This window comes from Chamaea fasciata, unplaced genomic scaffold (genome assembly GCF_029207755.1).
Source record: "Chamaea fasciata isolate MVZ Bird 193981 ecotype frontalis unplaced genomic scaffold, bChaFas1.0.hap1 SCAF_3, whole genome shotgun sequence".
NCBI lineage: Eukaryota > Metazoa > Chordata > Aves > Passeriformes > Sylviidae > Chamaea > Chamaea fasciata.
In genome coordinates, this window is record NW_027094088.1 from 74,719,404 (window position 1) to 74,744,302 (window position 24,899).

Below are 24,899 nucleotides of genomic sequence, written 5' to 3' on the forward strand. Positions count from 1 at the left end.
CACAATAGTAGCTCAAAGTCATCTTATGATTTAATACATGAAAATTCTCTGTTAACTTGGTCCTCAAGTGGGACACGGCAACAGCCACTCAGTCTGGCAGGCAGGACAGAAATAATATGACATTACAGATGGGATTTACAATGAAATAAATTCTAGTGAGGATGCTCAGAAACTATTTTCCAATCACTTCTTTAGTTGCATTCTGTTTTGAGCAACAGATCTTGTAATTGTCCTGTTCTGTACCAGTTACTGGGGGAGAAATTATTTCAATGATTTTTTTAAGATTTGTTTCAAGTTGTACCTGGATCAATGGGCTGAGGCCAACAGTATGAGATTCAACAAGGCCAGGTTCTGGGTCGTGCACTTTGGCCACATCAACCTCATGCAGCACTACAGGCTGGGGGCTGCAAAACCGTGCAGTGGAAAAGGACCTGGAGGTGCTGATCAACAGCAGCTGAACATGAGCCAGCGTGTGCTCAGGTGGCCAAGAAGATCAATGGCATCCTGGCCTGCATACAGAATAGAGTGGCCAGCAGGACTGGGGCAATGGTTGTCCCTCTGTACTCAGCACTGGTGGGGACACAGCTCGAGTGCTGTGATCAGTTCTGGGCCCCTCATACAAGAAGGACATTGAGGCGCTGGAGAAGGTCCAGAGATGGGCAATGGGCTGATGAAGGCTCATTGAGGAGTGGTTGAGAGAACTGAGGGTGTTTAGCCTGAAGAAAAGGATGCTTGGGGATGACTTTATCACTTTCTACAACCGTCTGAAAGGGGGGTGTAGCCTGGTGGGGGTTGGTCTCTTCTCCAAGTGACAGGAGAAGAGGAAATTTCCTCAAACTGCAGCAGGAGAGGTTCAGGTTGGACAACAAGAAGAATTTTTTCATTGAAAGGATGATTAAGCCTTGGAACAAGCTACCCAGAGAAGTAAGTGGTAGAGTCATCATCTCTGGAACTGTTCAAGAAACAACTGGACATGACACTTAGTGCTGTGGTTAATTGACATGGTGGTATTTGGTCAAAGGTCAGACTCGATCTTTGAAGTATTTTCCAACCTTAATGATATTATGATTCTATTTTGTGAAAAGTAGGCAAGTAAATCCTCCTTAACAGACTGAAAACCAAAATAAGTCTTAAGTCAGTATTAAGTATGAAAACTTTTAGACATAGAAAATAGAAAAAAGAAAAATTATTTCTAATTCATATTATGTTAAAGTGAAATTTTTATTCTTAATTCCTATCTCCATTACCATCATGGAGAACAGAGGGAGAGGGAAAAAAAATTAGAAATCAACATTCCTGATATATCTGTTAATAGAGGTGTTAGTGTACCTTACAGTCTCCCTTTCCCATGTATTTTTTAAAATAACTTACTATTTTGACAATATTTAATAAGTCAAGCTGAAGTTTTCCATCTTCAAGATGAATCACTTGAAATCCCTTGAAAACATCCCTAAAAGCATATTATACATTATTAAGAATGGGCCTGACAGGAAAAGACCATTGCTCTTCCATATTAAAAATATTCAGAATGGAAACAGATCAGAGGAGTTGCCATCCCTGTGAACAACTTCCACTGACACACCTCATAAAGCCTCTAGAAAATAATTTGTATATACTCAGTGACAAATTGTTTGAACTTTTCAGTCCAAAATCTCATCACATTTTAACTGCACTGCCCATAATCTATTCCACAGCTAAGCAAGATTATGTCTGCATCATTGTGCACTGTGGGCCTAAACACAATGACAAAACCCAAATGCCAAAAGTCTGTTTTTATTGTGTTGCTTGCGATCTACTTTGGAGACCCAGCAGATCATAAAAAGACACTGTCGCTTTTGGACGCAGAAGCATGAAAAAACCCCAGACCAAAAAAAACACGAGAGCAGATCCAGAAAAGAAGCCCAGAGATTACAAGAGGCAAACAGTACTGGAATATAGCAGGAGATTTAGAATCACAATTCAGAGAAGACATGGCATCTTGAGGAGGCTGAGTGATTGTTCCTCCAACTACTCTGCATATATGTGAGTGAAAAATTATGAAGACTGATAAAAAGCATCATCGCCACTAACTAAAAAAGGAAGGCAACATTCATGACTCAAGATATTACACTAAATAAACAGGGAGCATATTTAAAATTATCAATATGCTAACTAATATTAATAGTTAATAGCTAATTAATAGTTAATAACTAATAACTAATGTTAACTCTCTAGGTATAAATAAGAACAAGGATGTTTATGTGCAAAGAATATATAATATGATTCAAACAACAGTTTCATAATGTTTTTATGACATTTATTGCTGGAACATTTCACTGATGTACACATGTGCTCTGTATTAAGCCCAGCAAGGGGCCACTTTTCTTAAAAACATGTTTCATGTTTTCAGCCTGTCACCAAATGCTTAAGGATTACAAAGGTAACAGACACATCTAAAAATTAAGAATTGGAAAAGGGTAGCTGTAGTGAGCTGGTAATCTAGTAATATCAGAGAATGAAAAAAATTGCCTAAAATACATTGGAATAACAGGTTATTTAACACAGGTAAATTCAAGTCTCAAAATGTTTGCAAAAGAACCCAAAGCAACAAAACTTCCTTAGAATTTTAAGGCAGTATTCAATACTCCATCTACCGAAATGCTGAATCCAGTGCAGGATAACTCAATAATAAGTATAACTTTGATAGAAAAAAATCCTCAAGGAATCAGTTTTGATCCAATGCTATTAAGAGTTTAATTGAAGTAGAGACTGGTAAGTTTTGTCTGCAGAAGACTGCAGGGACAGCAGGCTTGAATATTGTAAGGCTTTCCTGGTTAAGTGGAAAAAAAAAAGGAAAATAAAAAGTGTGGGTATATCTATTTCTATCTGGGAACCAGAAACACAATATAGAAAATATACCAGGCTCGATTTGGAACAACACCGACAAGCCATCCGGAGGCACTAAGAAGCAGTCATAAATAGCAATATCAGTTCTCAGAAGAGTGCTGTGGCAAAAAAAAGAGTTCAAGTTGTAAAATGCACACCCAGTATTGCCCAATAAAAGAAACAAGCCCTCTTTCTGCTTCAACACAATCTACTCTTCAATTATTGGTCCCAGTTCCGAAGTCCAAACTTTAGGGATACTTAAAAACTACAGGTTGGAAAACCAACCTTGCAAGACTTCAGGTGTTCAACTTAGTCTTTTAAAGATGACCCCTGGAGGATTTGATCTTGAGCAAAGATATTTATAACATGGACAGAATATATGAAAGGAAAAATAGCTCTGACTAAATTTTTAGAGAATAGTTTCTGTTGCATGAATGTAGGATCAGAGTTGCCCTGGACAAGGAACTAGAAAGTACAGGACTGTTTGCATTGGCTTGATGGGATTATGTACATTTTGCAGTTCTGCATTTAAAAAAAAAAAAAAAAAAAGAAAGAAAAGAAAAAAAAAAGACTGCAATAAGACAAGGGGTTTTTTTGACAACTGTCTGTACAGCTAAAGAAGGAAATATTTGTGCAATTTGACCGCTGGGGTTATAATGGTTTCTCATTCCTCTGAAAAGCAAGAGACTTGTTGCAGCTGCAGGAAGATATGAGAGTACTCAGCAGTTAAAAGACCCTGACTGTAAGTATGTGAATGATAAAAAAGCAACATTTCCATTTTATTTGGAAAACTGTTATTTGTTCAGGTATCTCTATGCTCCTGCAATATCTGATCTCAGCTCGAAAATCACTAAGAATTTTATTTTTGTTGCTTATAGCACTAAACCGAGGCAAATTCTCATTTTACAGAGGAAAAAAGGAGAAGCAGAAGAATAATTTAAAAGATTTCCCCTGATACAGAATATACAAAGAACAGATCCTCAAATGCCTGGAACTGAATCCAGTACTCTAGTAGTTAGATAATTCCTGTCTTCACCAACTTTAACAGAATTTTAAGTCATGTATACGGTTCAATATATTAGCCAAATGTCTGCAACGTGTATTATTTAGGAATTGTACACCAGTGAAAGAAAACTCTCTACAACTCTCTTTCCCCAGATTTATGCAGTGAAAAGAACACCTCTTTTTCCCACAACTAGGAGCTGTGTTATTAGTAGATTTACAATGTAACAATCAGAACTGATTTCAGGAGATAAAAAGCATTAAAAGGGATAGTGGTAGGCTATAAATAGGTAGAAAAGTAAAAGGATGAAAAAAATCTTGAAGAGCCTCCTTTTTTTTTCAGGCTAAGCATATTTTAAGCATTATCAACTAGGGATTAATTTGTCACTCTTTCAGTCAGAAATTACTATCAGCCAGACTTTCAAAACTAGAAAACCTGGAAAGGGCGAAGGCCAAGTTTAAAAAAATGGGCCTTGACTCAACATCCAGTTTGATTCCCTACATCTGACCTTCAGCAGTGTCAAACAAGTCACAAGTCCTCCCAAAACTAAAATATGTGAATGTTTACACTGCTGAAGGTGCCAAGCACCAGCAGGAATGCACGAGCCTTCAAAGATAGTGATGACTCTTGTCCATTTGCTTCCAGCAGTTCTTACCAAGAATAAAAGATAATTCAACCCCTCACCTACAAATCTCAAACAGCTTACAGTCACAGTCTCTTGCTTTAGCATAAAGCCTTTTTGTCCACAGAGAAGAACATTTAATCAATGCACCAGAAATTTAAGACAACCAAACGACAAAATTCTCACTGATTTCAAAATTTCACCTTGAAGAGACCACCTTTAAAAGCTGAATAGATCATTGCAGGCCCAGTTTTTAAATGTTCACTACTACAGATACATGCCAGGATCTCAATCCTGTGGAGTTTCAAAGGCACCTCTCCAGCATTTCCCTTTAAACACTAAAAGAATCAAGAACAGCAACACTCCGTGGAGAAGGACCCAGGAGTCCTGGCAGACAACAAGCTGTCCATGAGCCAGCAGTGTGTCCTTGTGGCCAAAAAGAACAATGGTGTCCTGGAGTACATCAGGAAAAGCATTGCCAGCAGGTCAAGGGAGGTGATCCTGCCCCTCTACTCAGCCCTTGTAAGGCCACACCTGAAGAGCTGTGTCCAGCCCTGGGCTTCTCAGGAAGAGAGAGATGTGGAACTCCTGCCAACAGAATGGAGCCAGGCTCTTCCTGGTGATGCCAAGCAACAGGACAAGAGGCAACAGACATAAAGTGATACACAGGAAGTTCCACCTGAATATGAGGAAGAATTTCTATACCGTGCAGGTGACTGAGCACTGGAATAGGTTGCTCAGAGAGGCTGGGGAGTCTCCCTCACTGGAAATATTTGAGAACTATCTGGAGACAATCCTGTGCTCTGTGCTGTAGGATGACCCAGCTCGAGCAGGAAGGCTGGTCCAGACAACCCACCATGTTACCTTCCAACATGACTCATTCTGTGACATTCTTTCACAGAACATTGGAAGGGCATTTAAAGATGAGACATAGCTCAGTTGCTTCAAAAAGAATGTACTTCTGCAGAACAGTCACTGCTTTCAAAAATCAACTACAGCTTACTGAAAAAGTTTTTAGCCAATGATTGTTCCATGCAGTGTTATAAAAGTTAGTCCTTTTTCAAATACAAAATTCAGTAAGAAACGTTGCTAAAACATTCAAATTTCAAAGATTTCAACCACACTTATAAGCAAAACCCTATCAACAGCTTATAAACGGTTACATATGCCAGATATTGTTTGTTTTCTCCCACCTCAAAATATTCACCACACACTTTTGTAGGTCTTTTTTGCTACTTGTTTTGCTCCTTTTCAAGAAATTCTTTAACCTCTTCAAGTTTTTGTCCAGGGTTGAATGGTGCTATGTGAGTCCAGAACTTGATTAAGAATACATGAAAATTAAAACTCACAATAGTAACTAGGGTAGTCAAATAATTTCAAGTGTTTGGTTACAGTAAACTTTCAATAGCAGTCTCCGGGGTCCTGGACATCACCACTGCATACATGTACTTCCCACATACGACAGTTCCCCATGAAGATGGTAATGCTGCAAATATGAGTAAAAATACTGAGAGGCAGGCAGACTCAAATACAGACACATAAACACTGATTTGGGGCATGGTGTAAGAGAGTAGGCCTGTGCCCCTGGTGTTTTTCATGTCCACAATATGCCATCCAATCCTAGTGACCACTGGCAACTCAACATACCTGAGGTTACTATAATACTTTCCCATGATAATCAGGTGTGCTGAGATGCTATGGAAACTCAAGGCCCTCTACATATATAATTAGAATAGATAATGCTTTCAATTAACAAGGAGAAAACACTGAAATGGAATTTAGAAAAAAAAATCCACTACATAATTTTGAAAACTTCCACAACAAAGGTCAAAGTGTTTACAAGACAATTTCAGCCAATATATCACCGCGCCTCTAATCCAGAGAACACAACAGCTCCCATAAAAATTACCGTAGAAAGAAGTCCACGTTACCATTTCAGTTCCTACTGAACTGTAAATAAAAGTCCTGTTTTAAGATCTCATGCTGCCTATGCAGCTAGACACACTGTGACAGAAATCATAAATTCTGTAAAACTGTTTAAACAGATGGGAAATTTAGCAACAACTTCCTGCAAATTACTAAACATATGTTTTAAAAATATTGCACAAGAAAACAGGTGAATGAAGTTACAGGCATTTCTCATGTTTTTCATGTTTGAAATAACACACTTGCAGGACTTTATCGATGGTTAATAAAGTTGTTGATGCTACTAATCTTTAGTCTTGGATCTTTAATTTTTAGAATTATTGAGAAGAATGAGGTCAATTTATAACTTTCAAAGCTCTGATTACATATTGGCTAAAGATTCAGTAAGTCATTACAGCATGTGTACATTTATATTCATTCTGGTTTCAAGGCCTATTAATACCTTGGACAGATAGGGTGTCTTTATTCTAAATAGAGTTAGTTTACATCACTATTCTGAAGCAAAATACAAATCCTACTCATGCAGTTGTGCAAACAAAATACCACAAATGATGGAATGTGCTAAAATGTTGTTTCATTTACTGCCGCTACAAAATCAACTGGAGAACATCAGCAGCCTTATATGGAACTTGTTTCTTTCTTTGTGGTCCCTTATAAACAGAAATGGTTTAACAGTATTTAACAGTAGTTAAAAAGAGATGATAATCTGCAATACTTCCATTTCTGAAGCTACTTATACATCATTTGGGTTTAGGTAATTTTCCTAACAAATCCTTCTTCTTAACTAGCACAGATAGTTGAATTTGTTGTAAGCAGTTCAGGTAGATGGATCACACAGTCACGATTAACCCATCAGAAAAACATAAAAAATGGTGGGGCAGGGTATCAACTGCCAAATACATAGGTTTGTATCAAGTCCGTATTTTTTTTGCCTTTAGTGAGAGATGATAGAAAAAAGACTAAAACACAAATACTGCATAACTGGAGAATGTATCAACTTGGATCCTCATTACCTCAGTCAATTTTCACCGTCAGATAAACAAGGTTTTGAAAGCCTCTTCTATTAAACTGACTGAAGAATTAAAATAAAATATACAAGGTCCTTTTGACATCTTTTGAAGACAGAGCAGACTGAATCATTCACTATTTTCCTTAGTCTAACACTTGAGGTGCTAAGTTGCGTCCTGAAATTCCATCAAATAATACATTTTCTCATTCATTTTCTTAAGAAAGATTTTGCTACTCCATTTAGAATTTGAAATCGACCCCTATGAAAATAGCGTATCTAAAAATACAAAGTAGACAAGAGGTAAAAGATATTTACTTCATAATGTAGAATAAAAAAAAAATCAGTTCTACTTTGGGTAAGCTAGTATAGAGGAAAGAAAAGATGAACAATTAGCTCTCCACCACAGTGATACTTTTGAGATAAAATCAGATTGTAACTCACTTCAAACCCAGTGTTCTCTTCAGGTTCGTAGGTTACAAATGATTTGTGGTCACCATTTCATACTTAGCATTCTAGCTTTTCCCCATATTGCAAATACTTTATAATCAAAGGATTTTCTTGTTTCAGAAATACCTTTGCTAAAATGGCTTAACGCAACTCAAAGTGCTTTAGATTAAAGGAAATTTAGGTAAAATTTCCCTCTGCTTCTTTCCAGGAGGTAAAAAACCCTCTCTATGTCTGGTGCCTATATGCTTCTTCTTTCACATTAGAGCTGTAAGTCTCCTCTTTCAGGTCACGTCTTCCACATAAAAGTGCTAAACTAATGCCGCTTAATGACAAATTAATGTCCATGAATAAAAAATACACCTCTAATAGCATAGAGTAATTTGCCATTACAATATCATCATTGGACATGCCCCTGGTTTAATACGATGTATTTAATTCATAACTTAATGAGTGATATATAAAAAGAGAGAGATGAACCCTGCAATTACATTTATGTGAGTCTGTCACCTTATTTGTAAAACCTTAGAGTCATTTACATTCAAATTAGAACAAATGAGTGATTTCACAAAGTGCAGTGATAAATGACCACTGCTGCACAAGACAGAACTGTATTTCCTGTGAAAACATTAACAGTTTCCTATTATTTGTTAAAAATTACAATGCATATTGCCCAGTGTTGTGTGAATAATGACTTTTTTACTGATTAGGTCAGAAGACTAATACGGAGTAAAAATAAATAATTTTTCTTTTCATTTTTTCTGATTTTAGCTTGAAAAAGCTCTGCTCAAACTGTTATGGACTCACACTGCCACCTGCTGCCCAGGCCCGGGGAGGAAGGGCCCCGACTGCTTCATTTCAAGTCCAGTTCAGCCATTCTGCCTTCTGAGCGTCACTTTTTGCAATAAACAAAATTTTCCTCCAGATTTCTAAGTGGACATGTTGCTGAGAACACAAGCCGATAAAGATAGCTGCTCTACCCAGTTACAAACACTTCCATTTTGGGGGCTCATGCATCCAAACTGCCTCAACTTGTAAGGAGAATTAAAAGCAAAATACACTGGGAACTGGGAGGGACAAGGAGAAAATCAAACATTAGTACTGATCAGATGGTAATAAAACCAAAGAAGAATTTTGTACACTAAGCATTCTGGCATTCATCAACCCCTGTTTAAAGCTTTGTAAAAATACTGGAAAGATTCCAGAAGCAGAAATCTTTCAGGGACTGATGGACAGAAAGGTCATCTAAAGAGTCCACACTGGCTAGAATGACAACATGAGAAAGGCAGGGAGGGGAATTGTGAAGCAATACAGTTTCCCTGTTCCTATTTTAAACACACACCAAAGCTGCTTGCCTTTCCCGACAGAATTTGCAAAGAGATGGCAGATACAGAACTAAACTGCCTCTTCCAAACTTGTGACCTCTCCTGGAACTTTGCTGCAGAGGACTGGCTATGTGTATCCATACAACTACCCAGACAGCTTGGGAGCTTTGATCTTGCCAGCAATAGCTAACCTAGATGTTCCAGCATAATTTTTTTTACATGTCCATCATCAGTTTCAATTCACACTGCAGATAAATAGCAGCAAGTGCATTACAGTAAGAATGGGATTCAAAGTGACTGGGTATTACCACTTTGGTATATTTTCATTTTCCTCACTGATACCAACTAAAAAATGAAGAAAAACATAATCATTTTTTTTTCTGAGTCCCATTTTAAGTTGGAATCCTCACTAGTGCAATCACATTCCACATATATACATCATTATCTCTGTAATGTATCAGTATATTAAAGAGGTAACAGAAAAAATTCCCAAAGTTATTTTTGAGTTTTGTCCAAGAACTTTTCTAATGACTACCAATAGCTCAATGACAACAGCTGACAAAACTTGCTCCTTCAAAAAATAGCAGGCTAGCACAGCAACAACTGGTTGTGTAACACTTAAAAACAGAAAAATGTAAGACATTATTTTTGTCTACTTTGTATTCTTAGCATGGGAAGGTTACTTCACCACAGGATAAAGTTGGTAGACTTAAGCTTGCTGGTGGTGACTAATTCTGGGGGATTGAGGGGAGTGTGCAGAGTGTGTATGCATGTACTTAGATTATAAACTCAGTATTAGTTAAAAAAAGCAAGCCTTGGTTGCTAGATGACCTTTAGATTTTCTTTCCAGCAGTTTAATTTGCTCTATATGAAAAACCCAGGAGCTAAAATCCCAACTGGTCTGGGGCTTCTAGCAATACAAAGGTGATGCTCTCAATCTCTGGTGTACAAATTAATTCATCTCTGAAGGAGTTTATCTTAGTGAAAGTTGGGTTTGTCATTGGCACCGTTCCAAATGGAGAAGTTTGGTCTAAGAAAAATAAATAGCTTTGAAGCTCTGGCCTACCCACATATATAAACCATGCACACTCCTTTTAATTCACACACAAATTTATTTGTAGCTTCTTCCATTTAAAAACAGTAACATATTTCAATCTACAACACATTCAAGTAGTTTAAAATTGAAAGAAGAAAATATTTAGATCATTAGGCATTTGTACACCAGGAAAAAAATTGGTTTTTTAAGCCTAAATTAACCATTACAGTAGAAGGTTAAAAATCAAATGCCTCTACCCAAGACAATTTGCCTGCTTCAGTCATTACCATGAATTATTCCAGGAGGATTTGTGAGTTGATTAATCTTATTTTTGTATTCCGGGTCTGATCCTCTTCACTGTCTGCTTTTGATTACAAGAATCCAGAGCAGGACAGTACAGAGGCAGTTCCAAGAAAATTCCAGCTGACTGCTGTTGTACAATGCTGTGCTCAGGCTTATTTTAATCACTCACCTAAAATGTTCTTTTCTTTTTAGCTTAAATTAGCTGTCTTTAAAGATGGTATGACTGACATCAGTAGCAAGCAAGCAGATACACCTGTAGCAGAGCACCATTTAATGTAATGAAGTTTCTAAATAGTAATCTGGTACATTTACCATTTAGCACGGAACCTAATGCACTTAAAACTAATGGGAAAATTGGTATCAAACTTTCAAGTTCACGTGACACAAAAACATTTAGGATCCAAAGAAGAATTTTTACAAGTCAGAGTAACTTCAGTGGCAATTAGGATCCTCAATGCTCATGTCTACTATACCTTCTCCTCCAAGGAACTGTGAGAATAAGAAATCATTTCCAGTATTAAGTACAAGGACAGTCACCTCAAGTAAGTCTGTACTGAAACTATGCTGCTGTCCAACCAATACACATAACATAAATGATGTCCCAGACTCTTTCTAGTGTGTAAATTTAATTTTGCTCTTCACAAAAAGTGCCTAATCTGGCAGCAGAAAATTAAAGGGATAAATGCTATCTAAAAGTCATGCCACATCCTGCCTCTCAGAAATTAGTGCTTTGCTTTGGACTGTTCTGCATCTTCTAAACTCCACACCCACAACTGTCATATCTTGAATGTAATTCAGGATGTACCTAGAACTCCAGTGAAAAAAAATTATTGTACTTCAGAATAAACAGAAAAATCACTTAGCTTTAAGATTACAATTGTGGACAGTTCAATATCCCAGAACCCTGAATACCAGTGGAACTCAACCTCTCTTTAAAAAACAATTACTACCCACACAACACTGAGTTGATGTTGATCAGTAGGAAGAAATTCCATTAAAAACTTATATTCTCAATAGCATTCCCTACTTATTAAAACTCTTTGATTGTTGAAATAATTTGCAGTTTGTGGCTCTCGTACTGAATACACAAACAGCTGAGGAAAAAGACAAAACTTCTTACATCTATAACCAGTTATGTAACTCAGACATACTCATGAAACAAACATTTTTATGTTCTGAATAAATGTTTTAACACATTTATTCTCTTGCATAAGAATAAAGTTGTCATGTACCCTTCAGAAAAACATTCACAAGCTTTAACATGCAAAATAGGTCATCACAAACACACTACCTAATACCATGTTCTCTACAGTTCCATTTTAAAAGTCCATTTTCAGATGTCCACCACATTTAATGCCTTTAACTAGTTCTCTCCTGCTTATGACATACGACAAATATGGTCCACTTTTAAAAGGGAAAGGAGATATTCAAATAACCCATTCCTGTTATACTTCAAAGTTCGCCTATTGGCTGCAGCTTTCTGCATTAGCCTCCTTTGAAAAATCTCAGCCAAACCTGACAATCAATCTGAGCTGGAGGAGGAACTTGGGAAACAAGAACCTGAGAGAATTGGATGTGCGTGCTGTAAGCAAATGCTGTGTGAGTGATCACAGACCTTAGTGCCACTGAAGGTACACAAAGTTCAAGCCTTTAGCTCTCCCACACCTCTGTAGCAGTTAAGAAAAATCGCATTGCCTTACCGTTTCTTCAGCCTGAGACAGATGTGTGCGCTTACAAGCCTTGTTTCAATGTTTAATGTACCTGAGAATTATGCAGATGACATGAGAGATTCATGAATATGTATGTATCTCAAATAAAATACATCAGCATGCTTCAAAAGAGTCCCCTTCTACAAATGAAACTAGAAACAACCCCCAAACAGAGGAGGTTGTGGAATAATCATAATTCAAGGTATGACAACGCTGATATGGAGGGAGAAGTCTGCACTACACAAAGCTGGATATAAGACCTAAAGTAAGGAATACTTGGGCATTTCTCTTGTTTGCAAATAAAGAAAATATGATTTACAACAGTTTTAAAATAAAAACTAGTAAATCCAAAATGAGCATGACTTTTAGATGCTACAGAACATTTGATAATGAGAAGCTTATAGATGATCAAATGCATTTAATAAACTAGCATGTTGTCAGAAACCTCCACTGCATTACCTAATTAAGGGTGGGGAGAAAATGTTCCTCTCCTTTTTCCTGTCTTTCCTTTGATTGAGAACTCTGTTAGAAAATGCCATAAATGCAATTTAAACAATTTTTTAAGGAAATTTTTTTGAAAGTTGTAAAATATAAAGTCCTCTAAGCTGTTTAGTCAATAAGAAAGACGATCTGTCATAGTCAAAATAACATTTTGTTTATTCTGAGACAATCAAGAGGAAATTCTTTAAAGACCAGTCAATATAAAAGTAGCATGGGCTGGAAATTATTCTGTCCCCAGTGAACTACAAATAATTCTTGACAATCAGACACTTCAGCAATCATCTTAGATGAATCAGATCATTACAGTATTCTTTGGAACCTCATAGAATACCAATGTGCCTTGAAACAGGCCCACGATTCGGCAATGCCAATTGCATTTGTAGCAAAAAAACCCCATCCTTATTGAAATGCATGGAATTATTACAGGTCCCAGATAAAAATATCAAAAAGAGATGAAACTGTTCAAGACAGTTCCAACAAACTGTCAGGTTGGAAGATCTAAGAAGAGCTGGAACAAGTGCTAACAATAAGAGCAGCACTCATACAGGAAAAGTTTGGTCTAATCAAAACAGTTAAAGACAATCCTAACAAGTTAAAATTCTGTATCATCATTACACAACAATAAATGACAGCTAGATCCCACACACTGTATTTCCTGAATTTAGGCTAAATAAGCTAAGTTCATGATATATGAACAACACAAAACAGCATGAAAGTAATTCAGTAGCACTGTAAATGAAGAACTCTGGCACACTCATTGGTCAGACAGATGAGAAAGGGCAAGCACTATTCCCTTTCCAGCATCTGTACCACAGCATGTGTGGTGACAAGGCACCCCAGTTACCAACTGCAGAGAGGATCAGTGGTTTTAAGGAAGCCTTCTTTAACTACTTGGATTTTATTTGCAGATAGTACTAAAATGAGGGAAGAGCGATTTTTAAAAGTCACAGAATAATATGTAGAAAATAAACAGATATTTGATTTAATTAGTTTGGAAATGAAAGATGTCATCTAGTTGACCTCTGTTAAAAAGACTTACAGCAACTACTCAAGGCTGATTATTTGCGTGGACTGCAACCATACAAAACAAACAAGTCAGGTAAATTCTTAACGTGATCCATTCACACTGCAAATCTGTCTACAGGTATGTCTCACTGAGGTGAACTTGGTAAAAAAAACTGCAAAAGGAGTAAAATACAGACTAAATCCCAACATAATATAAGCTACAGCCACCCCACACGTGTGCATGCCAACTCCAAGCCTATACAATGAGACCTTGATTCAAAAATCGTTTACAGAACTAGCACTGCTCTCTGTCTTCCAACTCATATTCTCCTTTTTTCCCCCTACCCTTCATCCACTACCCTATTCCCTACCTCCACTACTGTAAATCTGGACACTGGATCCCACTTCCTCTTAGTTTTTACAACAGTGTAGCTCCAGTTGTCCTACCCTGGCACACTACTCAGGGCACTACAGTGCTTTTTCACATCTTTCACACATCCTACAGCAACTGCAGGCCACAGAGTTGTGGTTTCTGTGACTCATGAAAGACATGGTAATCTGTAAGTTGTAGAAAGAGAAAAAACATGGAAATAAACATATGCATGAGACAAAACGCATCAAAAGGCATGAGATCAACAGGAGAAGAATTAGCAGGAGAGGAATTAAAACGCCTCTGATTCTTTTGCAAGTTATTTTGCAGTTGGACCTAATCTTAAATGGGTTTTCCAATATAAAGTTTTCTCTGACTGTCATATCCAGAGAATTTTTACCTGTCTGTTAATTACAGAGTAATTCAGAAGAAATATTTTCTAACACCAGCATGTTGGGTTTTTTATGGGGCTGGTGTGATTTTGAGGTTGATTTATTTTTTTAATCCATTAGCAATCTATTCCTAAATAATTGACTCTAGCTTGCATATTAAGGACAAGATTCAAAGCACTGCTAACTCTGTACAGTTGCCTGTCTTTCCCCTGCAATGACCTTGGGATTAAAAGTATTAAGATGGTGCTAAGAGAAGAGCTACAAATATCAGAGGCTACTCAACACAGGTAAGAGAAAAAGCACAAGGATTTATGTTGAGTATCTACCTGTTCTCTTACTACATCTGCTCATATCCCCACTTGATGAGCACAACAAACGAACTTCTCCCTACTCTTCAATATTTTCTGTAGCTTCTTTGCTGTAATAGTCTCTTTAGTCCAATTTCTGACAAAGTAAGAGGCAGATAAGCAAAGACATACTCACACTGACTGGCTTGTTTGAGGACCATCAAATACATTTTATATAACTACCAGGGTAAGATTTATATCTTTCTCATTACAGTAACCCCTTCCCATGCCTGCCTCATTAGTAGGTAAAATGGTTTTGTGGCTTATTTGGTATCTCGCAGTTCTTATTTCTCAAACCAACCATCTTTCCCAGCACAATCCATGTCTGTTTTCTCAGAAAAACTAAATCTCTGCTTTCATTCCTAAAAAAAAAGAAAAAATATACCAATTGCAGTACTCTGTCAGCTCCCTTAACTTACCAATCAACTTATAATGCACAAATTAATACCACCTTATTATCTGAACATACATTTTGAAGGGTTTCTGAAGGTTAACACTCAAAGAACAGATTCTTTCTCTGTAAGATACAAAACCTTCAAGTACATCCTGAAGTTCTTAACACGAGATCCTGCACGCCCCTGGTACTCAGTAGCTCAGCATGCTGCCAAGCACACTCCAACAGTTCTGAGGCAGTTACACTGTTGGAAGGCAAGTACACACTGAGAGCACTGTGCTGATGTGCATCTCCACGCCCAAGGGATGCCCAGGTGTAGTTATCACATCCCATTTCAGAAACGGTGCTGACAAGTTACCAAGAGGAGGAAACAGTTCTGTAGAACTGATATTGCCATTTTATTTTTAGAAGGCTTTTCACAGATACCCGTCAAAGCTGTGTTCTTGCTATCATCAGAAGCCATTTCTTATATACAAGCCAAGCACAAAAAAACCCCCTTTACTGCAACTCAAATTTTTTGTTTGATAAAGACATTGACATTACCAGCATAAGACCTATTGAGAATGAGCCCTATTCCTTCAGTGGGAGGTTGTAGTGCCCTAGAATACACATCAATATTCTGCTGTGGATTACACATCTGAATTTGTCACAATACTCATGATCCCAAAAGGCAAATATCTTCGCATTTGGTACACTGAGAAGAAAGCAAATTCCCTGGTAAAGCGGGAAATCAAACTCCCATATGTTGGCATTAATCAGTGGATCATTCTTGTTTTCAGGAATGAAATGGACAAAAGAGATGCAGGGATAAAGCATCTACCAACCCAAATTACACTCAACATTCAGATCTCCAGAAACTCGTTTTTTGCCATTTAGATTCCACCAGGTATTGCACTAATAGTCTCCTACTGAAATTAGGCTTGAAACAAAAGCGTACCAAAAAGAAACAACTGATCAGGCCAAAATGCCTCACCTCAATGAGATAGTGAGAACATAAACTGAGAAGCTCCAGCAGCTGCAAATGACTCCCAGCTGCGAGGACGTCCTGTATCACCCCTGGTTCCAAGAGGATCTGTAAAGAAGAAAATGGAAGGTTTGTCATCTGGAAGATGTAGACAGAGAACTTGTAGAAAATATGAAAGGCCTTTGTTATTTCAGATATTTACGTCAACATAAAGAACAGAATACAATTAAGCATATAGAGAAGTCTTTACAGAATAGGGACAAATTTTCTAAAGTTCATATGAATTTCCCAAAGGATTTTTAACCCTTTTTTTTGTTATTTTCTTTTTTTCTCTGAGAGTCCCTAAGTCACAATACCCCCTAAATCCTTTGAAACTAAATGTGTGCTGTTTAAGACAGAGACTTTTCAAAATAACAAAACCTCCTTTTATTATCTGTATTCTTAGATACTTCCACATATACTGATGAATCAGGCCAACAGAATTGACTCAGAAGTCTCCACTATTAATATCATTCATGCATGCAAAACATACACAGACTAGGAACACCCCGCCTATTCTGCACGGTGTCACTTTATAATTTTCCTAACCACTGTCTTCATTTTAGAGAGCAGGGCTCTGAAAGCACAATGAGCATGTTGCTGGGGAAGTGCCAGGAAGGGCTTGGAAACCAAGACTGATTATTCAGTTACTTGCTCACATGAAACTCCTACTCATTTCAATTAAAATCATGTACAGGCAGCAGTAAGGATAATTGGGCCACAGCTCATAGACCACTGTCTTGGGGTCAGCTTGTTAGAGCATCCCTTTTGGGACACAAAAAATGTCTTTGGGAATATGGACACTGGTCAACTTCTTATTAGCAATCAGACTACAAACTATCCAGACTAAAATTTTTTAAGTAGAGCAACATCCAAAAAAAAAATCAGAAATGCATGAGAAAAATTAAATTTTCAAAGATTCTCGCTTTATTCAATTTTATCCTTGTACTTCCCCTGGCAACTTTGGTTTTACACCACATGAGGTCAGTCTCTCACTGCTCCACAGGGAAGTTAAGCTTGCTTTCAGATCTTTTTCTTTCTGCCCACACAATTCAGTTTTATCTCACTGCATCATTTGTATACCTCAGCTGCAGTGGAATAAGGAAAATAGAAAACAAAAAGAAAGATACTCAACTGCATTTTTGCAGTTTAACTATTTTTGAGGGAAATGAAAGAAAACATGTATGCATTTCTTCAAGCAAAACCATAAAATTATCTCCAACATAATGGATATATTAGGAGGAGGAGAGAAGGCGATTGATCCTTGCTTATATCAAGAAGTCATTTTCATTGAGTTGTGTATGACACCCTTAATGCTTGTGTAAATCACTACATTTATTAATACTAGGTATAAAGTAAACATTATATGTCATTTACACACTATATAAAACATTAAGATTCTTCATCTAGCCAGAAATCCATGTAAGGATCCTACTGTAAATGAGAACCAGGCCCAGCAGAATCCAGGTTTTCGGTTGTTGCTAGAGGTTGCTATGCATGATGAGAGGTAGTTGAACAGAAAGTTAGAATGGATTTCAGTTACAAAAATATCCCAAATAGACATAGATATTACAAACAAACAAACAAACAAGCACATCATTCTCAAGTATTTTCAAGTGAGAACTCAAGGTCAGACTAAACAAGCTGCTATAGACCTTGCAGTGTTTTTTATTCAGACATGATTGACACTGAGGAAGCTGCCATCCTATGGCACGTTACTTACTAAGTGTCAGCCTGAGAACCACAACCCTAAGCAGATTAGTACCTTCTAGGCATAGACAAACTATATTTAACTGTGATAATATTAATGTATTTTTAAGCTACAGCAATCCATTTACAAGTAATACTTGTAACACTATAAGATAAGAAGTAGGACAAGAGGCAAGGAGGGTGGCTGGCTGCTGTCTAGAAGCGATTTGCACAAAGTCAGCAACAAAAGTTCTTTTCAAGGTGGCAGATATATTTCCTATATGTTCTTCTATTTTTACAGCCCTCCTATACCATGGAACCCATATTCTATTACAGAAACAGATTACTTTTGTGTTTCCCAAGATAACAGAGGAAAGTCTAGTTTATCTTTTCACAAAACTTTGCTTTAAATGGAACTATCTGAACTTTTATTCAATACTCATTTGGATATAGGCAAAAATACTAATTCATCTATGCTAAATGTTTGCCATCAGGAAACTGCATGCTGGGGAAATCCACAAGGGAAAGAAAATGCTAAGTAAAGAAAGAAGAAAATATTGCAAGCCTTCCTTCTACTGAAGCTAGGGTAATTCACAATTATTCCACACCTTTGAGCTTTTATACACTAAAGCAATTGCTTGGTTTTTATTAATTACCAGCACAGGTGTTTATATGTTAAACAGACCATCCAGCTCAATATTAACAGTAAGTGCACATAAATACCACCAAATCCACACCACAAGTACACACAGTGACTGACTCTCCTCTGCTTGTCTAACTCTCAAAACACTAGCTCTGAAGTCTACAGAATGATGTTTATTGCAAATTAAGGAGAGTAAAACTAAAGTCTGCTTTGGATTCACAACTTCAAAATTCATCATAAATTGTAATGTGAAAAAACAGAGAGAAGCTTAATCATTTTCTGTTATTCATCCTCAACCCAAGCTTTGAGGCATAATTACTGGAGCAGAAACTTAAAAGTAATTTGGACCCATCAAATTCAGACAAAAACTGCAACCTTCACCGCTGAAGAATGTGCTTTCTCATGACACAGGCTATATTAAGACACAGGTTATATTAAGTACAGCTGGTTGCTGTACTATTTTTACAATAAGATTAATTAGATGCAATTCAAGCTGCCTCTTACAATCATCCTGCTATTCAACCCTTATTTCTAAGGGTTAATTTTCATTATACTTTCAGCTTCTCTCTGGTATATGATGGTACCCAAGAAAATCCCTTATGCACCTTTTCGCTGTATACAACAGGCAGATCTTGCAACATGAGTTACTACTCATACATTCATGAGTAACTTCCTTTCCTAAGCCATCAAGCCTGACACACTGTTCGCTTTCAAACTGATCTACTTTGAGAAACTACTTTGCTCTTACAATGACTGTTTTCAAACAGGAAACCTGTTCCTCAAAGCAGCCTTTTGACTCTCCACCATGCCACTAATACTCCAGAGAGGATGCATAAAATACAGTCTGGTCCCTACTGTGGTCAGATTCACAGCCCAAGGGACTGAAATAATGCAAAATTTGGCTGCTTGTAAAAGAATTCTGAGGTCACAAGATCCAGAAAGGCAGATTACGCAATTTCTTAGATCCACTATTTTTAGACATACAATTTTAATCTATCTGGAAACTTATCCACTTATACTTTGTGGATATATTGCAGAAAGCCTCTCTGCAAATGGAAGAACTAGAAAATGGTAAATGAAACCTGACCTTGTAAAGCACAAAACTGAAGCAGAAAAGGGAATTTTATAACCAGCCCCATTGTTACAGAAACACGTGGGCCTTAACACCCTGCTCTGTATTTTTACACTCCAGCCAGCAGTTCAGAACTAGAATTTATTCCTTCTTACTCCAAGATTTCCCTTTTCCTTTCCCAACTCAGCCTGCATCCCCTTCAGCTTAGGACTGTGGGTAAGCATGGGAAAAAACTTAACTGATATCATGTATCTTGCCTCTCTCTTCCATCTTCTTTGAGACTTGTAGCAAGAGTGTGTAAGAACAACCAAGCTTTCCTGAGAACAGCTACTCAGGCCTCACCTCCACATTTTTCAGATCAAAAATGTCCTCCTAACTCCTTTAATGCCTCCCGTAACCACCCTCCCACAGCCAACAAAGCACTATAGGCCTACCAAAAAAAAAAAAAATCCTTAAACTGTCTTTTCCAATAAAGCAACTTACAGCCTGAGGGAGAAGGTAAGATTAACTATCACCTCTGTGGGGTCTCATGAAGTTTGTATCTGGAAAGAACAACTAGAACATTCTATTCCCTGAATACTGCAAGCCACTATATTTAATCCACACACTTTTAAAGACACTAAAAAAGAGCTACTTTAGGCTCAAGAAGGCTACACTGCACACCCAGACAAAAATTGAGAGGCTGAAGATGCACTTCTATCACCTTCATTCCAGCTACTCATATATCCTCCATATTTTTCTCATTTCTATATAGCTGTTTGTGGGGCAATGGAAAAGTGAGATGGTGGCATGATTCCTATTAAAAACACACCAGTATTATGCTGTAACAGTAAGGAAATATGCAGTCATATTTAATTTGGAGAAAATAACTTTCCAAAGACAGCACGGCACACTAGTGGCCTCTTAGTGCTTAATACCAAGTTTTCCCAAGTCCCGTTTTCAAACAGTAAGGAAATACGCAGCTCTGTCAGAAAATTCTAGAAAGTAAACTGTATGGAACTGAACACAGAAAACAAGAAATTAGTTTTCTAAGATTCCTGCCACTCTGATAAAAAGAAAATTCCTCCTTGACTACAGCTGCAGTGATCAGCATTTCGAACAAGACAGGCATCAAACACAAGTATCAGTTGTTTTTTCCTGATGGAGATCATTCCGTGTGCTTGAGAGCAATCAAACACCTTAACTTTTTCTTTTAAAGTAATATTGACTGCATTTCACCCTCAACCAGATAGCATTTCTGCCTGTCTCCCTGTTCATTCATGACTCAGTTGAATACTGAGCTCCTTGCACATTGATAAGAACTGCTTCAAAAAAGTGAGTGAGGAAAAAATGTTCTAGTCCCATCCCTGGCACACAATGTTTGGTAGCTCTTGCTACAAAATCCAGATGTCTCATTAGCCAATGCCAGAAAGCATCACGACCAGCATTTCTCTGGCACATCATAATATTTTTCCAGAAAATTAGAAGAAAATCCATGTTAAATGCACAGCATACACATCCTAAAATCATAGAATATTTCAATTTGGAAAGCACCCATAAAGATCATCTAGTCCTATCTCCCTGCTAATTGCAGGACTATCCAAAACTAAACACATGTCCAGACATTCCTTGAACTCTGACAAGCTTGGTGTCATGACCACTTCCCTGGAGAATCTGGTTCAGTGACCTGCCAACTTTCCATTATGTCCATCTTGAACTTTCCCTGACATAGTTTCACACCACTATGAAGGACCATTACTGTAACTAAAGAGCATTTGGATGAGCAAGACTCCAAGCAAATTCACTATTCTTTGGGAAGGTGTTTCATTACTTTAATCACTTTCAGCACTAGAAAAGCTGTCTTGTCCCTAGCTTAATTCCTGTCCAGAGCAAATAAAGTGAAATTATTAATTTTCTCTACAATGAAGTGCATAAAGTGAGTTAATTAAAGCTCTGTTATTAGTCTAAGACTTCTGGAGAATCAGAAGCTGAACTGTGAACCTAGGACCTAGCAGCTGTAACCTAGTGCTAGATACAGAAATACGATTATCCTGAGAGAAGTTAAAAAGGAAGTGCCCAAATTTAAGTATCAAACTCATATGTTTTGCTTTGAAATTGCATTGAAAAATTATATTAAGTATTTACGGTAACACAGAAACCTGTTGTATTCAGTTATCCACGACTTTGGCATGTTGTCCCCAGCAGAAAAGAGCCGAAGTCACTTCTGTTAGGGACAGCAGGTAGTTTAATTGATTCATTTTAATCTAAAAGCAGCCAGTGGAACTGCTGTGCACAGGATGCAGTAGGTCACTTATCCAAGAAAATCAACTGTCACAATACAGCTTTGCAATACACCTCCATCCTCAAGGGAGACTTAACACAATAAGGGGCACTAAGATATGGACAGCTGCCTTACCCTGGTCGTAACTAAAAATGGCAGATGAAATACTGGTTGATCACTAGAAGAACTTCCAATGAGGAAGGGAGATGAGTGAAGAAAGCCAAAATTCTACAAAGGAATCAAAGAAATTATAAGGAGAAACAGTTGTATTTAGAAATAATAATTATTTCTACTATTTCTTTACTATCTAAGATCTTTTACTCTTTCATGGTTTTTGCTAAAGAAATAAAAAGCTAAAAAAAAATTTCAAAAAGGAGCTAGAAGACAATATTTTAACTAATCAGAGGTTTGTGTGCATGAATTTGAAAGATCACATGATGGTACTCTATCTGAATTCCTGAAACCTGTTGGGTAAAGTAATAATAGCTGTTAAGAGGATGACAGGTTTCAAACTAACTGAACACAAAGTGAAGTCATATATAAGGGCTTCCTCACAAATTCTTTCATTTTAGCTTTGACAATTCAGGATAATATTATAAATTAAGGAAGATGTAATTTCTATTGATACAGAAACAAAATATTAGAGTTTAGGGGAAAAAAACCCAGACCAGCCAGTTAGGAAAATGGGACTTAAGAGAACTTCTAAGCATTAAGAAGCCACTAGTGTGCTGTGCTGTCTTTGGAAAGTTATTTTCTCCCAAATTAATTTTCCGTCTGTGATGCAACAAAACAAGGGAAGACATTACTTGCTTTTGGAATGTGTATTAAGGTCCTCAAATAAAATTCTGTCTAAATGCAAAATATTTGTTACCATAGATTAAAGACATATGATAGAACATATTAACAAAGAAGAAATATCCAAGTCTGAAGCAATTCAGTATGCACGGGACTTTGTGTTTTTTTTGACTTAGGACCATAATCATCCACTGCAAATTATAGCCAGTGCTCCTCTGACTTGTCAGCCAGCTACACTGGCCTACTGGGTGGCTACCCCATTCCTCCAAGTAAGATTATGTCTCCTTCTAACAAATGAGTTAAAATTAAATAAGGGAGTCAAAAAGAGTAGTGTCTGAGTTTCTGACATGAGTCTCTGACACAGTGATTAAGGCACTTATTTTGATTTGTTTTGCCTAGAAATGCTTCTAGGCAAATGCTTCTCTATACGAGTATTCTAAATTGAATACTCATTGAGTTTGCAAATTGATTGTACTTGATGCCTCTCCCTTCCGAGGCACATCTGACACAAAATGCCCCTGTGAGAATAAAGGGTGAGTAATCTACTCACTGAGACTCTGGCCGGGCCTTACCACTGCCAACTATGAAGTAAAAGAGAGAAGGACCATAAAGCCCTTTTGGGAAGAAAGAATATGGCAACTACAACAGGAAAAGAGTTGTACCTCTGAATTCTGAATATGGTGATTACACAGTAAAATGCCTATGGACAAGATGAAACATATCTAAGACATTTTTTGATGAAGATTTTATTATTAAAGTATTACTGAGAACATACATGCAAAGAACAAAATCAAATTCTACTTCCTTTTGTCCATTTTTATTTATTTCTGTACCAAAATGTCTTTCTTTTTAATTATTAAGGACCCTAGTAATAAATTATTTCAGTTGGAGTTATAATATTTATACTTGAGTTTTAAAACATTCTTTTCTCCTGAACGATCAAATTTTCCTAAAAACCAAAGTATTTTCAACAGCGATTACAATAAGGTACTGTCTGCCTGAGTAGACAGGAAGATGAAGGTTGTATTTGAAGTCTGCAGAAAGATTTCAAATTAACAAAAAGAGGCAAGGATGACAGTTTATTTTCAGATTTCATGGTCAGCCTAAAATTTAAACTTCTTCATTTTAATATCTTACAAAAGCTGAAAGCATCAAATATTGCCATCATGCAATATTAAATATTTCCACCAGATGTCTCCAGTATATTAGTTTACACAGAAAGTTGCACTCAATTTGAAGTGTAATGTGCCAAATATAAGTGTAGTATATTAAAGAAGTAAAGAGCAGAAAGCTGCAACTGATTACTTATCTGTTTAGCCATGGGTATTTTAGAGTTCCACAGTGTTACCTAGAGAAACACCAATTTTTTGAACTAACATTTTGGCCAAATATGATTAAAAAGAAAAAAAAAAAGAAAAGAGAAAGAGTTCATTTTTTTCACTTTTAAGAGGCACTTCAGATCACATCTTGATACCCACATTTTCAGAGCAATATAAGGTAATATTTGGCACGAGTGACTTTTGGATTACTGAGAAATATTTTGTTTGTCATTTAGAAAGAAGAAGAGTTTGCAAACCAAGCTAAAGACAATTCTGTTTTCAGAATTCTCTGATGTAAGCACAGAGAAATCCAGTTATTTATTAATAGCCTTTGTGGATTACTCCCACTTACTACCTTGAAATGTTCACCCAGATTCTGTCAGTGTGAGTCAGAGAGTAAGCAATGCTCAATACATACAAACACAGTGCCAGATGAGAATTCCAATGATGAAAGGGAAACGAGACACTGCTAATTCTCAGACCCACATTTCACTGAATTGTGCTTCAAAGGCATCTTTACATGAGAACTCCTACAGGATCCTTCTCATTTGTCTGTGCATCAAAGAAGCACTTGGTGTATCTGACAGACACGACAGAGCAAGCCTTGCCTTATAATCACTTATATGTATGAGCAACCGTACATATATGCACATCTATATTTAACTCAGAAAACCCACTCATTTATTCAAAGTAGGTTATGCCTGAAAATGAAAGACTCAAAAGTCTCTAAAAGGCCAAGGACAGAAGGTACATATTTCCTAGGGATCTGAGGATACTATCCTGGAAGCAACCTGGGGTCACTTGCTGGGTTACATAAAAGCCATATCCATCCTTTCAAGGGTTCTCAATGTATTTTACCTGGGATTG

The 24,899-nt window shown here is 37.1% G+C and overlaps 1 protein-coding gene across 4 annotated transcripts in view; it reads right to left on the reverse strand.

The window, feature by feature from the left end:
* The window catches only part of KLHL32 (kelch like family member 32), a 121,723-nt gene that overhangs the window by 46,504 nt on the left and 50,320 nt on the right, over positions 1-24,899 (reverse strand). For all 4 annotated transcript variants that reach the window (XM_066180518.1, XM_066180519.1, XM_066180517.1 and 1 more), the window contains one exon: positions 16,225-16,323. In XM_066180518.1, coding sequence (XP_066036615.1) covers positions 16,225-16,323 — 99 coding nt within the window. The remainder of the gene's footprint in view (positions 1-16,224; positions 16,324-24,899) is intronic.